The following is a 16975-nucleotide window of genomic DNA, read 5'->3' on the forward strand; positions in this document are numbered from 1 at the left end:
GTAAAACATATGCTGGATAAATTGGCGGTTCATTCCGCTGAGGCGACCCCTGATGATTAAAGAGACTAAGCCGAAGGAAAATGAAAGAATAAATGTTCAAGCATAAAACGAGATGAAATGCCGTTTAAACACAAGCTCCATCAGGAGCAGCAGGTAGGGTTGCCACCCATCCCTTGAAATATGAAATCGTCCCGTATTTGAGAATGAAATTGCGCATCCCGTTTTGAATCAATACGGGACGGGTTTTGTCCCGTATTTTTATAATTTTTTAAAAGTAGCTTTTACGTGCAAATCATCCCACACGCATTTTCTGAATATGCCTCATTTCCTACTTTTGATTGGGTAATACATGATGTCATCGTTAGTTTGATTGGTCTTTGTCCAGTGAGGAGGGCAGATCTTCTAATGCCTAGTTCACACTAATGGATTTTAAGCCTGATTTGAGCCCGATTTGGAAGTTAACGAGCTCGCCGACAGATCGGGCTGTGATCGGGAAGAAATCTGCGGGTGCTCGGCGCTCGCCGCTCTTTATGTGTGAACTACTAAGCAACGCATCAACGAGGCTCGCTGACGCGTCGCCGACACCTCGCAGACGGAAATCCAACATTCAGCATGCTAAATATTCCAGAGCAGTCGGCTGACTCAACCCCACGTGTGGTCAGATGTAGTGACAAGCTGCAGCCAATGAGAGAGCATATCAGCATGGGCTGAATGCCTGTGTGTTCAGGAGCTCAGCAGAAACATCTGTGATTGGTCAGAATGGGCATCGACGCACTCGCTTCATTCTGCATTTGGAACATATTTACATTCAAAGCTATTATTGAGATATTAAAATAAGCTTTGATTGTCTGGCATCATATTTAATGACACCATTACCCTAAAAATAAAATATTTTTTTGGTAATACAGCCTATAAATATGTAGTTAAGATACTAAAACACTTAAAGGTCTTGGCTTTCAATTTCACTTTCAAACAGGAGCTATTTAACAGCACAGAATATGCTGTTTTGAAAGATATCTGAAGTAAATTGATGTTTTTGCCATCAGAAAGTTTTGTTTATGTTAGCAGGAAGTTGCCAGGCAAGAAAATGCACACATATTTAAAGTCACAGTGAAAAGTATCAGACATGCATGCAGTCATTTTGACCAATATGGTAATTTAAGGCAGAAATGCTCAGTTCTTTACTGTTTTGTAATAAAAAAAATAACAATGTCAGAAAGAAATACACTGATAGTTAGAAAACGGCAGGGTTTTATAAATATGTTAGTTTTATTTCAAAGAGTTATAAAAATACAAAAATTAAAAACTCTCTGTGTATCTATCCACTGGAACCTTGCAGATGAGTGATTAATCCGCTGATAAATCAGCTGATTTGACGATGTTTTTAAATGCTTTCTCCAAAGCTTGAAACGCTGTCAGTGATGTCATCAGCACACAAGCAGCCAATAGTGTTCAACTTTTTTCTGACGACTCCTCCCTCAAATTTTCATTGGCTGTGGTTTGGTAGCTTGAATGAGCTGATGGGGAATGAGATGTTGTCAGATCATGTAGTGTGTGACCACTCTCTTGTGGATCATTCACAGAGTGTTGCGTAGTGTGAACACCACAGAGATTAAAAGACACAAAGTCAAGTCATATAGTGTGAACAGCACAGCGATCTGCTGATGTTTAAAATCCTGTAGTGTAAACTAGGCTTAAGTAGAGTCTGTCAAGTCTTGACAGAGAGTAATGGCAGAAGATGCTTCTCCAGGTAACAATCCGCGTCTTAAAGTTTCAGAGTTTAAACACAAGCGACTGCAAAAGTACCACAGAGAGTGGGAGAAAATGGATATCTGGCTGCTGAGTGTTAGAAATTAACTGCACGATTTGTCGGAGAGCATTCTCTGTGGCCCGTGCGGTCTGTGGGACAACATGCCTCTGAAGAGCAGAATTCCTGCAATGACAGAACTTGCAAAAATCAAAGCAGTCAGACAGCTCTTCGTACCCCAAGTCTCTCCCGAAGCAGACATGGTAATGACAGTCATTTTGTTGTTGTAATTTTACTGTTTTCTACATTAAATAAAGAACAGTCTGTGAAAATAACAATAATAATATATGTATTTAATATTAACTGAGTAAAACAATGTCAACAACTGAAATCACAGTGAAGTGAATGGCTACAGTCAAACCTTATCTCAGAATTAGATAAGGCCTGGTTTTCACACACTGGGTCACAAATTGTCATTTGTAAAAATTCTGTGATGTAAGTGGATCATATTCCAGTGTAATATTATGATTTGTTTGTTAAGGTTAAGTCAGGTACATAAACATTAATTTAACACTTATAACATTTTATTTAATACATAAATAAACAACATAATGCCCATGTAAAGAAAATAAACTAGTAAATTGCAACTTTCCATATTTTAAAATTAGAAATAGGCTATATGAATACTTTACTACACTGTACAATTGAATGTCAATTGTTTATTGAACTTATATAATGTTAAACTGACTTAAAACAGCTTGCATAACTTATAAAATTAAGATAGAACATGATTAACTTAGTTCAGTAAGTTAAAATGACCTAAAACATATGCTGTCAGTACTACTGATCATGTAACTTTTTACAGTGTACCTAATGTTTATGTATGTGCTGTTTCCATGTTTGGATAGTTGTTACTGCAAATAATAACAAACATTTTAGCCAAAGTCTGTTATCAGTTCCACCCTTTAAAATTAGGTACATTAGTATTTTCTTCCCTTCTCTAGGTTACAGCAGCTGAGTTAACGCAATTGTCTATAAAACATGACACCAGTTATATCAATGCTGCAGAGTTGTAAAAGACAAAGACCGACTGCATCGGTTTACACAGATTTAAATAAAGACAGTTTATTTTAATGTTGTAGGAAAAAAGAATTATTAATTAATTTTTATTAGAAAATGTTTAGACTAACAACAGATTAATCGTTCTTTCTCTTATGTATGAGATCACATCTTGACCTGACACACTTCCCTTTTTTTACTGTGCTGCATACTTTTTAAGGAACTTGCTGACAAGAGGGAGATCTGCTGTTCAAAACAAAGTCTAGACATGTCACAAGTTGTCATAATGCTTGTAGAAGTTGTGAAATATATTAAAAATGCACATAATTGTTCAGTTCTGGTATGCAGAGAAGGGTTGCAGAAAGAGGAAGTATGTCTGGTGTTACAAGAGCCAAAGAATTGCAGAATGACTAAGTGACGTTACACCAAAACTCCACCTGTTAATATCTGTTGTGTATAAATGCTGGAGTCAGGAAATGTATGTTAGTTGCGAACCTCTTGAATGTAATTTTTGTATTGCATTGGGGTAATGTAACCCAGAGCTCTGTCATCGAATTTTTCGTTTGTATCTAATAAATTACTAATATTTTTGGCATTAAAAAAAACACTCTCCTGGGGTCTGTTCTTTGTACGTGGATTACGCAGTTAGCTGTATTTGGTTATTTGACATGATCAAGGGTCGTTTCTTTCTTCAAAACTGAACTGAGAGTTGCTAGCTCAAACCTGGTCGGAAGCAGGTTTAATTCATATAAACAGGATAAGATCGGCTCAGTTCAAGCAAAGATAATACATAAAGTATGTACCGAATTCTGATATTTTCTTACAGTATTAGTTATATACACTTGGGAAAATACTAAATTTTTAAAAATGATATAAAAGTTATAGTTATTAATAAAATAAAGTTATATATTAATAAAACTTAAGCTATCTGCCCCCTTGAAATGAAAGTACAAAGACTGCCACCTGGTGGGGCAAAGACAAAACTTATTGATATGAACTTTTTAGATCGCTTTAGTACAATTTGTGTATGATAATAGAAATGCACAATATGTGACTTTAAAAGCAATAACATATTTATGCAGTCATAAACATGTTTTGGCAGTTAATATGACAGTGATTTGACGCTGCTGTGCTGTCGGCCAATCGTTGCATTTCTGATCATTATTTCGAGGATCGATAGATCTGTCCTTTACAAACACACACAGCGATCTCAGATCAGTTCATCCAGACATTCTAATCTGATTCACAAATTTGTTTGAAGAACCAAATTAGCCAGAGATCAGTTCATTCATTTACTCATTTTCTTGTAGGCTTAGTCCCTTTATTAATCCGGGGTCGCCACAGCGGAATGAACCGCCAACTTATCCAACAAGTTTTTATGCAACGGATGCCCTTCCAGCCGCAACCCATCTTTGGGAAACATCCACACACACTCATCCGCTACGGACAATTTAGCCTACCCAATTCACCTGTACCAAGTCTTTGGACTGTGGGGGAAAACCGGAGCTCCCGGAGGAAACCCACACGAAGGCAGGGAGAACATGCAAACTCCACACAGAAACACCAATTGAACCAGCGACCTTTTTGCTGTGAGGCGACAGCACTACCTACTGCGCCACTGCCTCGCCCAGAGATCAGTTATCAATATCAAAAGATCCAGGATCTGCCAAATCATCTTAGATCATTTAAGCGAGGTACGAAGAACAGACCCCAGGGGGCCAAATCAACCAAAACAACACCCATTCTTGTCTTAGGACATTTTATTGAGCAAATTTTTTAATAACAGTAAGTTCATGACATGTTAAATATATAGTGTAATCTGCTGGTTTTAAACATACAGAATAATATGGAACAACCATAACATTACCTTTAAGTCTTGGGTATACTTGATTAACTTAGTTGATTTGGACATATTTGATTTGATATTTGATTTAGACATATTTGATGAACTTTTTAATACCTACATCAAATGTTGACCAATGAAGGTACATTTATGTTGCATACAAATGCATTCAACAGACTTATATGACAGTGCATTGCTGTAGAGGACAAATAAAAGATGAGACTGACAGGTGTTAAGAAAGAGTAGTTCATTTTGTTTAACCTGCAAACTTATCTAAACAAGGTAAACTTTCAGAAAACACGGAAACATTATAATGCGCACGCTTGTGAATGTAACCCGCGGTTGTCCTCAATAGTCCTTCTTTGCTCAACTCTGCTAAAAAACACACCCCAGGAGAAGATGTCATCTGGAGCCCGCAAAGGCACCATCTTCCGTGCATCCAAGACCCCTCTGGAGTGCAGCTGTACACCCAGACAGGAAGTGTTACAAAGAGAGGACTCACTCCATGTATACCGCTGCAACGTAGGTGCACAAACCTGCAGTCCTTCCACAACCACAATAAATGCTTCATACCTGGTAAGATGACTAGTGCTGGGTTAAAATATACTGTAGGTTATGTAATTTTAAAACTCTTGACCTTTCCTTTATCTTCAGAATACAAAACTAAGATATTTTAGATGAAATCTGAGAGCTCTCTCATTCTTCATTATAGGAAACGGTCAAAATAAAATATCCTCAAAACTCCATTCCTTCAATAATTCAATCTGAATATTATTAGGTTACAAAAATAATTTTGTGTGCTCATAAAACCAAAAATAAGGACGTCATTTACCCTACATTGACACTAAGGAGAAGAATCTGTTAAATAAATAAAAAAGTCATTCATTATAAATATAATTTGTTTTATTTATACACAAAAGTATTTTCTAAGCTTAATAATATTCCAATTGATCTACTGAAGTCTTACGGTCTGTTTTTAGGGGCATTTTTCTGCATTTAGGGTTAAGGTTAGGGGTCAAGACCATTGTGGTCTAAGGAGGATGAGAGAACTTTCAGATTTAATCCAAAATATCTTAGTTTGTCTTCTGAAGATGTAGGTCTCAGGGGTTTTGGAGGGTGATTAAAAACTGACTTTTCATTTTTGGGTGAACTAACAATTTTACGAAATGATATAAATTCAGAAAATCTCTGAATCTGTTCATAATATGAATTGTTTTCTTCAGAGGATGTGAATGGTGGAAGTACAGTCTGATATTTGGAAATATTTCATATTTAAAAGCAGTGACAGCAAAGATGAGGTCTACAAAACCAGCCATTGTGATTCATTGTCAGCTTAAATGAAAAATTGATCCCTTACTGAAATTGAAACCAAAACCATATACTTAGGTTCAGAAGCAAATCACCATACTGGTCACAATTTCCAGCCTTAATGTTTATGCACATCCACTTTTAGGTGTTTTTAAGTTGCTTGTAAATGCATATTGGTTATGCTTACTTTCAGGAAAGAGTGCTAACCTAGAGAACTTTCTGGCTTTTCTGCTGGAAAGTTTGGAGCGGTGGAATGAGGAGCCCATCATCAATAAGAAGATGCTTTCTGTCTAGTGTGACATTTTTACTACAAGTCATTTCAGAACTACAGGTGAGCAGTATTTAGATTCAGTCCATCTTATTTATTGCTATTTTAAATTGATACAGGAACTATTGGAAGGCGCTAGAATAGGCAATGGATGAGGATGTGTCCTTACCTCAGGTCAGCCTGGAACTAGATAGACGGCTTCTCTCTTTCACCAACACTGTCATAACAAGGACAAAATCCATCAGTGGCATTCACCATCTCTGCAAATGACAGAAATCCTTCATGGTAAATAGTTAGATTCTGTAAATATTTCCTGTTGCACTTGTTTATGGTCTAGAATTTTCACTTCACAAAGGCCAGTCCTAAATTATTCTTTATCTATTTTCTATCTAAAAGTGCCTTGTTCTTAATTGCATTCATTGCATTCATTCATTTTATACTTTTAATAAATGTCCTGTTAACAGTTCTAAATAATTGTCGGTTTTGAAAATTGACTTCCCTTTTATAAAAGTGACAGATTCATAAAACAGTCCTGCATAATGGAAAAAAGGTTTGGCACGGTCATGGAAATATTCAGAAATTAATCATTTCAGAATTGTATTTTTTACTTTTATAAATGTCATAAAAAACAACACTTTAGCTTGAATATAAATCACAAAAACGGGCCCAAATTGTCCTTTATTGTTATAATTATGTTTTATAAAAGAAATAGTTCCTTGTTTTTGTAAATTAATGCAATAGGTAACATAAAAGGTCTCACATATTTTCTGTTCTGTATTCACAAGAGTTTAAATTAAGTATTTTAACAAACTATTATATGCATTTTAAATGAACTTGATTATAAAAGCATGTACAAAATATCATTTCATTAACTGAAGATTTCCCTAATAAACGTATTATTCTGTTTTATTGAATAGTTCACACTCAAAACTATATATAAAAAATACAATATAAAATACATGAAATTAAAGCAAATAGAAGGATACAAATTTTTTAGAACTATTTACAGCAAATACAAACCTGATGACAAAAGTCAAAAATGACTTCATAATAATAAGAATAAGAGTTTGCCAAAGCGCCAGTGCTTTCCCTTATATGTGTTGCAAAATAAATTTCTGAGTCCTGAGTGTCCATCATCTCCACATTTTGGCAGGTTAGTACAGGACATTCCAATTCCACTCCAAGAAAGTGAATGTCCCTCACAAGTTTCAAGTAGTGAGTCTGAAGAAAATTGATTAGCACTGGCTTTTCACATTCAAAAATCCAGGCCGATCTTCCCTTGTGCAACCATTTACCTGAGAGCAAGTGAAATATTGACCAGTTTGATTTCAGAGACCTGCTTTAACTTTCCACAAACTATTATGGCTTTACAAAATGGACTCCTGTTATCTCCACAAAACATGGAGAAGATTTGGAAAAAAGGAAGAATTTACTACAGAGTCTTGAGCCCAATTTATTTTCCTGAGTGAGTGTTGTGGCTCTAGAATGTGAAATGTCTGTTCACAGTTTTTGCAGGCCTTAACAAGACTGATGACGACAAAGAGACCTTCATGCACGACAACGCAACAGTGAGGCAACTAGATCCAAAGAGAGATCACCATTTACAGAATTGTTTTACTCTATTACTTCAAACAGTTCTTGACATTTGTTTGTTATGGCCTATAAGCGGTTTGATAACCTTTTTAAATGTCTGATACTAAGAACAAATGTTTAATGATAGACCCTTTTCACATTTTTAGGTTTCTCAGCAGTAGAAGTTAACTTAAAGAGCAGTGATCAGAAGAATAACACAAAATACATTTCTGCATTTCAAATTGCTCAACTCAGAAAAGGAAAACTCTACGATAGTGGTTTTATGACTTTTAAGAAAGGGAAAAAAACTATATGAGACTGATAATGGCAGCCAGAAGAGAGAACAATGTCAAACATACTGTGCCGCCCATAGACCCTGCATTACAAACACCTTACAAAAGTCTCAGTTTATTTCAAACTGATGCAAAAGATCATTCATAAAGTATAGCTTCATGAATCTTCGTACTGAATACTTCATACAAAAAAATCTAAATATTAAAAACTTGAGGATTGAAGATCCTGATGACCACTGTCTTGTGAAAAGGGTCTATAATATGCAAGACTTACTTGAATCTGTTTTCATAGCATAACTAACCTTACCTAACAAAGAATTTTGAAATTTTACCTGTTACTTGTTTGCCTGAGCAACAAGGATGGTATTGTGTTTTTGTTTCTCTGTGGAAATAAAACATACACTTTTTCAATGGCCATATAAATCAATAGGTAAAATAATACAGAAACATAAGGATGTACGCCACTCTTTTTTTCTTTTGGGAATGTATTTTTCCTTTTTATGTTAATAGTGTAACCCACCAGTCCTACTGCACCCAACCCAGTCTGAGCTGGGATCCACCCAGCGATTATGCCTGGCAGTCGGTTGCTCTTACAAGGGAGCTAAAGACCATGGCCTTTAGCATCTGTCACTAGAGCACCTGAGGTCAGAGGAGTGAGGTTTACCAACACAGGTTCCTAAACCTCAATCCTATCCTGGATGAGCGCCCTCGTATAACCCACCAGTCCTAATGCACCCAACCCGGTCTGAGCTGGGATCGAACCGGCGATTCTTTTCATGGGAGTCGGTTGCTCTTACTAGGAGGCTAAAGACCATGGCCTTTAGCATCACCAGAGCAACTTTTGAGGTCAGAGGAGTGAGGTTTCCCTGCACAGCACTTCACTAGCTGGCCTTTGGTACAATAGCAAAGGCCCTTTATTTATTACCTTAAAACAAAAAGGCCTTTAATGCGATTTCACAAACCACATGCTATCTTAAGAACAAAAATAGATCTATTTTAGACTATAAAGTGAGTGGATTCTTTCCATTTTATTTTGTTAAGAACGGAAGTGTTGCTTCACTTTGTTTTTGTACACTCCTCATCTCCTCCATCCATTGCTCTACAGTTTTCCCAGAAGTTCTAGCACAAAAGTGGACCCCGCGAAACTGGCTGTGCCCAAACTCTTTTGTTTTCGGGTTGCCGCACTTTTTACAAAGATACTGTTCGAAGAGCCGCTTGAGAGGTAAACCTCGCTGGGCAGCTTCTTCCTCTGCCTTCCTCCGGCGCCAAGCAGTGGTCCTGGGCACTTTCGAACAAGCAGGTCTGGTGGTGAGAACTCTTTGCTCTGTCTGTAATGGCACAGCATTAGCTGGACTGGGAACCCCGATCACTACTTTAATCACATCACCTGCAGGTCCATAATGAACAGGATTTGTAATGTTGTGTGGTAGAGGAAGTAAAGCCTCAGAAGTCTTCATGCTGTCAAGCCACTGGTGCAAAACCGACTGCTCCTTGGTACTGTACCTATTTATAAAGAAAGATGACAGTCTTTTTATAAGAATGCAAATACAGTTAATGTGTTTAGTAAGTAAGTGCATGAAGTATTGGCGCACCACTGGCTCAGTGTCCTCTGGTTTATTTCCAGCAGCTGTATCCGTGTACGAGATGAGATGGCAGGGCTGTCCTGGACGATGTTGCGGATCATGCTGTAGTCTCGAAGGATGGCCGTCCACCTGCTCACCCGCACACCAGCAACCGTCTGATCCACAGGGTGGATGTGTGACAGAGCCAGGCAGACAGCTGCAACAAGTCGGCTGAGAGAGACGAAGTAGAGTTTCAAATTAGAGCCTACATATTCCTACATTTCGAGGTCACTAATTAATCCTGTTTGAAGCTATTCTAGAAATTCGAAAGACGAGAAATAAAATATATCAGAAAAGAACGCGAATAATAAAATATCTGTAAACCTCACAGCTACCTGATAGTAAATATGTGATGCAATATATTAACAAGCATACAATTAGTCAATTCCAAGAGTGAAAGAAATGGGATACTCAATTCAACAACGAGAACAGGAAGCTCAAATTCTATCACCGTTTGCCAGGGCTGTGGTTAAAGATAATGTTATAAAATATTCCATTTCTTGCACAGGACAAATGTTTTGGTCTAAAAGACCTCAAAATATCATCAAGAGCCAGGGGTATTAAAATAGACTTTCCTGTTGGGTTGTTTTATTATTTTGCCTCTCATGTTTTTTACACTAGTGCTTTTTCCTTTTAAAATGACATTTTAGCTCCTTGTCCATACTGCAGTTTTTACTGTGCTTCAGATAAAATGAGTATAGTCAAGACACTACAGCCTAAAACACATTATACATAACCATTCACGATCATTGGGCATGCACATATTTTGGCAGCATCTGTACCTACAGTCTACCGGTTGCCAAAACAAACCTTATTTGTTTTAAAACTAAAACACAGTGCAAATAACACCTCAAAGTGCCGTATGTTGTTGACTTTTTATGACTTTTATCATGGCTCACCAATGATAAAGGTTTCAGCTGAATGAAAAAAAAAAGTCAGTTACATCTTGTTTAGCTCGATGTTAATTAAACGAACATCTTTTTTCGGGAAAATACTCTCTTGAAAGAAGAATTGCTAAAAATTAGATTTTTAGGTGATAATATATCATAACAACTGGGAAAATCAAGTAAAGGAAGGATTGTTGTCTAACACACTCACTTCTTTAGACCATTGGTGCATGGAGTCACAAAGGCATCAGTGTGGCGGTTGCTGAAGTGCAGTCCATCTTCTGGATGAACGGGGAGGACGACTCCACCTTTATCATAATCTGACAGCTTATCCCATAGAGCAACAATCTCCTCCACCTTTCGCTGTGTGATAAATCCATGACTTCTAAGCTCAACCAGACTGTTAGCCAGGTTAATAACATGATTATAACCTGGAACACCATCAGGCCCAATGCCCTTTTCCTAAGGAAAAAAAAAACAATTACCCATTTTAAGTCTTAGAAACTTAAATGAGAGCACACACATTGTTGAAAGAGGAAAATATATATTATAAAGGCAATATAAAGCTTCAAGAGGTAAGAAATGTAATAACACTTATGAATTTGGGAGAATTTTATACAAAGTTTTTTTTTTTTTTTACATTTTGTTACTTGTTGCTTTCTCTGTAAATCAATCCTTTGCCCTCATTCCTAGCATAATTCTGTACTACTTAAGTAGATTAGCATCTAATTATATATTTAAATAAAGATATTTCAGTCCTCTGGATATGAGTTTATTTTATTTGTTTGTTTTATCTGATTTACTGCACAGGTGATGAGTAAATTTCTTATTTATTTTAAATGGACGCTGAATAAATAAGCTTTCCTTTGCTGTATGGTTTGTTAGGATAGGCCATGATTCAACATGCACCAATAAAGATTATATACATATGTGTTCAAATAGGTTAATGTTTTATATAAAAATCGGATACAAACAACACCACACTAATACAAAATCCAGGAGAATATGAGTACCCTGCCATGTAATCGCTGTAATGAAATCTCCGACTCGTTTCGCAATAATCCATGTCTTTACTGCCATTTGGGCAGAATAAACAACCGTAATGGGAACATCGAGATGCGCAGCAGCATTGAATGTTTGTTGATGGTACGTTCATCAACAGAACAAAAATGAAATGCAATCCTTACGACAAAGCTAGATGGTTATTATTGTGGAGCACTGTTTTCCCCTTACAAAGGTAAATAAACAATACTGTAGACTATTCATCCATGTTTTGTTTGCTTTCGTCTGTTATTTCGTGGTGTCTGGTAGATACATCATTATTTGCATGGCGAAAAACTATAGTAATTTTTAATAAACATGTTATTGAACCACATAGTAAAGTATATAATGTGTACAACTCTTTGTTAATGAATGCTGCCGAATACTCCAGCATAGTAAACTGATTAACTGTAATAAATACTGTAACATTAGTGTAAACTGAGGTGCATTGTGGTTATAGCGTTGAAAACTGAAGCCTATTGAATAATTTGTTTATTACTACAGTTGTGTTGTACCACATCAACAATAAAATTACTATGACAGTTTAATTTAAGTAATTATCTATAGTATGCTTCCAAACACTATAGTATTTACTATAGTATTTTTCATGTAACGACGTAATTATACAATATGTACCGCATCGATGACAGGCAAATATTTTAGTTCAGTAGGCCCTCGGCCCTCTTCATGATAAAAGGATCATGCCCAACATACAGTATCTGGTTATTTTCTATGCTATGTATATCTCCTTTGAAATATGGTATAAAAATTGGAAAAATACAGACTTTCACAATATGTATCTCATTCAGTTTTTTACTTCCTGCCCTCCTCTGAATTTCATCACTAGAACCACGTGATTAAAAAACAACCTATTACTAATCAAACATTGGGTTTTGATATATTTACAACAGAAATTGTTCAAAACATCTTAATGGAAAAAGATTTTACCTAATATTTTAACGTTTTCTGCCATAAAAGTAAAATAGATCATTTTGACCCATAAAATGCTATTGCCAAAAACATACCCATGCCACATAAGACTGTTTTTGTGGTCCAGGGTCACATCTGACAGTTGGCAAGTGCTAATTTTAGCAATATTACTATCTTTGATTTATTAATTTTTTTACACGTAACAGCACTCACCTCCTCCTCTTCCTCATTCTCCTGTAAAAAGCTCCGTGGCATGAACTGGTCCTCAGGGATGGGCTCATCTTTTATGGGCCCAGATGTGGAAGACACGATTGGATCCGGCTGGGATGTGGGGGTGCCGGAGGAAGTGGACTGCAGAAGTACTGCCTGACACTGACCATGGTGAAGTGGTTTAAGGCTGAGCTCCAGGAACTTTGGTGATCTGAGGTGATCGATGTCTGAATCATCATCTTCCAGGTCTCCCTCTATCTGTCCATCACTCTCGTCTGGAGCATCGGGATCCATGAAATCATCCACCTCCAACACCCTGCTGGTCTGAGAGTACAGATACTCCACCCCCATGAGCTCACCTGAAAAACAGTATGACTAAATATCTTCTACAGTTCACAGAGGTCCACTTTTAATGTTATGAAGGTTTTATTACATCAAATGAAAATTTTATGCAATAAGCCATTTTCAGTCCTGCTTTAATGCCTCTTGAAATTACACAGACTGAAAAAATGTGGGGGATTGTAGACTCTAGATTAAACCCAATTCCTCGAGAGCTGCAGCTCTGTGTAGTTTAGCTCCAACCACCTCAAACTCACACCTCTAGTAGTCTTGAACCCCTTCGTCTATTTGGATCAGCTGTGTTAGATTAGGGTTGGAGCAAAACTGTGCAGAGCTGAGGCTCTCTAGGAATCGAGTTTAAGACCTATGCTCTAGATTAGAGATGCCCAAAGTAGGGTCCGCGGGCCAAAATTGGCCCTTGGTAACCTTAGATTTGGCCCACCATTCCATCTGAGAAGAGATTTAGAATGATGGGAAGGTTTGGGGCGAATGTCTTTAACAGAGATCATGATTTATAATTTAACGTAACCTTTTGTTTGCATGTTTAATTGCTGAACTACAAAAAAAAAGACAACTAAAATGAAATGTTTTAGTTGAATGTTGTTTGTGAAGCAGATGTTTAAAAATGTAAATACTGTCACATGAAGATAAAGGACAATGCACAGGGTGGTGAAGCTTGACTCGTGTATTCAGTGTTGAACACCATTGTGTTATGTGTTTGTGTTTTTTTTGTAAGAATTTCACTGTAAAAGTGTAACAAAATTTATAATTATTAATACAATTAAAGTATTTTTCCTTTATATTTTTAAACATTAATACATTAGGAAATTACCATTGTAGCTATAATGGTACTGTATATTTACCTTCGGCCCACCACCCTGAATCAAGTTTGGGTTTTTGCCCTTCATAAGAAAAGTTTGGGCATCTCTGTTCTAGATCAAACAACTGGTATGGTATGATTAGCTTACAGTATGCATATTAAAACTTTTTGAAAGTTTGAAAGGACTGCTGTGCCCACAATGTAAACTTCTGAATGTATGTTTGACAGCACACATCCTTCATTGACCAATGCTTCTGTGATTTAGCTTAAAATACCTATACACTCAGTACATATCAAACTATGTTAATAACAGACAAAAGCAGAAGCAAACATATTAATGTCTAATCCAATGCAGTTGGCAGAATATTGTATTTTACTTTCATTCTTTCTAAAAATCCAGCACCAAATTGTGCCTTGTTAGTAAACCAGTCTGCATTAATATGAAGTGAAAAAAGGACTAAGGTACTGACGCATCTTGAAGTTCATTAAATATAAAGGTTTTTGACAAACATGGTCAAAAAATAGGTATGGCACTGCTTCTTCTTACCTATGTTTGTATCTCTTGTTATTCATCTACAGCAGGGACGTTTAGTTCCAAACCTGCTTCAACACACTTATCTGTAGGTTTCAAACAAGCCTGAAGGTCTCAATTAGTTTAATCAGGTGTGTTAAATTAGGGTTGGAACTAAACTGTGCAGAGCTGCAGCCCTCCAGCAACTGAGTTTGACAACTGCGATCTACAGCATGTATGAACTGCGATCTGGTGGGTGGAGCTAAACAGGTGCTGATCTACTGCATATGCGGGGTTTAGACATTTTACATAATAAAGTGGCACATTCCACAACCTGTCCTTTAGGCAGATTTTCCAGGGGTGTCCAAACCCGGTCCTGGAGGGCCAGTGTCATGTAGATTTTAGCTCCAACTTGCCTCAACACACCTGCAATGATGTTTCTAGAAAGCCTAGTAAGAGCTTGATTAGCTAGCCCAGGTGTGTCTGATTAGGGTTGGAGCTAAACTGTGCAGAACACCGGCCCTCCAGGACCGAGTTTGGACATGCCTGTTTCAGACTAATCAAAAAATTGAGACCTGAAACTGTACAGTAAGAACTGAGATTCTAAACAATACAATGACATTCAAGAGTTCACACTTAGCTGATGATTAATAAAAAGGCATGTTTGGCATGCAGTCCTGGGAGAGAGCCCTGAGCTCAGAAGATCCCCAAGCCCAGGACTCCCTTCCATTTCATAGGGCGAGAAGGGAGTCAGTGCTCAGGTAGGTCTCGAGTACTGGAATTTATTCCTTCTGCATGTTCTTTGATTATTAGAGTTTGTGCATTGACAGCTTAGTACTAAATGCGCATATACGATGCCAATTTGGTTTAATCAATACACTTATACCGCATGTCTTTGGACTGTGGGAGGAAACCGGAGTACCTGGGGGAAACCCACCCGAGCAAGGGAAGAACATGTACACTCCACATAGAAACACCAACTAGCCCACCTCGAACAGGTGACATTCTTGTTGTGAAGCAACAGTGCTAACCACTGAGCTGCTGTGCCGCCCTGTCCTGGATTAATCCAGGAAAAGGGGGGGAGTAGGAGTGGATAGGGGATTCTTTAAGACGAAGAGAACTAAGGTAAGAAACTCTGGTTATTTATAGTAAGTTTGGATTCATCTGATTGGTAAACCATGTGATAGCTAATATAGGACCAGCAGTGGTCAATCATGTAATTAGTCTATAAATAAACTTCACTTCAAGGGAATCTAAGGAATTTAGATTTCTCAGTTCCATCCTAGATTTTTATATAGCACTAAATATAAAATGCACAGTAAATGAAAGTTTAGACAGTTTCAATGTGACCTTCATGCAACACATCAAACTGCAGAGAAGCATTGGATGAAACACCTATGTAAAAACAAGAAGCACGTTTCTTGCATTACCAGTGTACTCTTCTGGGCTGTTGTGATCCTCAACTAGTTTACAGCCTAGCAGCTTTTGGCTCATATGGTTAGCATAGCGCTGCAGTGGAGTGACTTCCTCAGCAGCAGCAGATCTGGACTTGTTCCACTGTACTATTCCATCCACCAAGTAAATATGGAAGTGCAAGTCATTTGCACTTATACCTAAAAAAATAAAAAAAACCTACTTATAAAATCATTTGAATTCACATTGACACAATTCACACATTATTTACGTGACAAACCTGGAATGAAATGGTTCAGATGTTTGTGAAATAACTCTACTGATCCGACACCACGTGCACAGTTGTATATGGGCAGACTGAGCCCTCCTCTGGTCACCTCTTTAACCTTCTTGTAAAGCTGTATACCTGGAGGATCCTGAATGCACGAAAGATGACATTGTTGAGCTCGCCAGATTTCCTCCATCTTCTCTCGCTCCATCAGTTTGTTTCCCATGAAGTCTGTAGCTTCTATGAACTCCTTCAACAGTTGTTCAATGAGCTGCCTGGTCACTTGAGCTCCTCGTGTTTGGTGTCGACAGTGTCTTATTAACTCTTCAGCAGTGGGCTTGTTGGATACTTTGCCATCTGTAGATTGACACATCTCCTGTCGCTTGGCTTCATGGAGTCTTTTAACATCTCCAACGTCCCATTCAAAGATACAGGAGAATAGCCGTCCCATGAAGGTGCCATAGAGTGGGTGGTTTTCTGAGTTGATGCCTGCTGAAATATGCTGCATGAACTGCCACGCATCCAGCCTGATGATGAGCCGGTCCCACTCGGTGAACATGGCTGCTGTTTTTCCTTTGTTCGTGGTGGAACAGCAATCACGGTTTACATAGAGGAGTTGTGGAGGAGGTTTTCCGGCTCGCTGGTATCGCTCCATCAAGCCAGAGCACATAGGATGCAAGTCCTCACCTTCGGTTTGGGTCAGTACACACATTAGGACCTGCTCGTTTTCATTTCCTACAGTTGTGGTCCACACAGCTGAATCCTGTTTCTTGGTGACCTATTGATGAATGAAAGAATAATGTAAATGCTATAAAACTGAATGAGTGATTCGAACTGACTGCAC

At 37.7% G+C, this 16975-nt stretch overlaps 1 protein-coding gene across 5 annotated transcripts in view; it reads right to left on the reverse strand.

Moving 5' to 3' along the window:
• Positions 1-7113: 7113 nt before the first annotated feature.
• si:ch73-112l6.1 overlaps positions 7114-16975 on the reverse strand; it is a 37878-nt gene continuing 28016 nt past the window's right edge. For all 5 annotated transcript variants that reach the window (XM_073935315.1, XM_073935316.1, XM_073935318.1 and 2 more), the window contains 6 exons: positions 16144-16909; positions 15881-16063; positions 12784-13139; positions 10811-11061; positions 9683-9883; positions 7114-9593 (listed from right to left, as the gene is read on the reverse strand). In XM_073935315.1, the coding sequence (XP_073791416.1) occupies positions 9119-9593; positions 9683-9883; positions 10811-11061; positions 12784-13139; positions 15881-16063; positions 16144-16909 (2232 nt within the window). In that variant the 3' untranslated portion in view covers positions 7114-9118. The remainder of the gene's footprint in view (positions 9594-9682; positions 9884-10810; positions 11062-12783; positions 13140-15880; positions 16064-16143; positions 16910-16975) is intronic.

This window comes from Danio rerio, chromosome 21, assembly GCF_049306965.1.
Source record: "Danio rerio strain Tuebingen ecotype United States chromosome 21, GRCz12tu, whole genome shotgun sequence".
In the NCBI taxonomy this organism is placed as follows: Eukaryota; Metazoa; Chordata; class Actinopteri; order Cypriniformes; family Danionidae; genus Danio; species Danio rerio.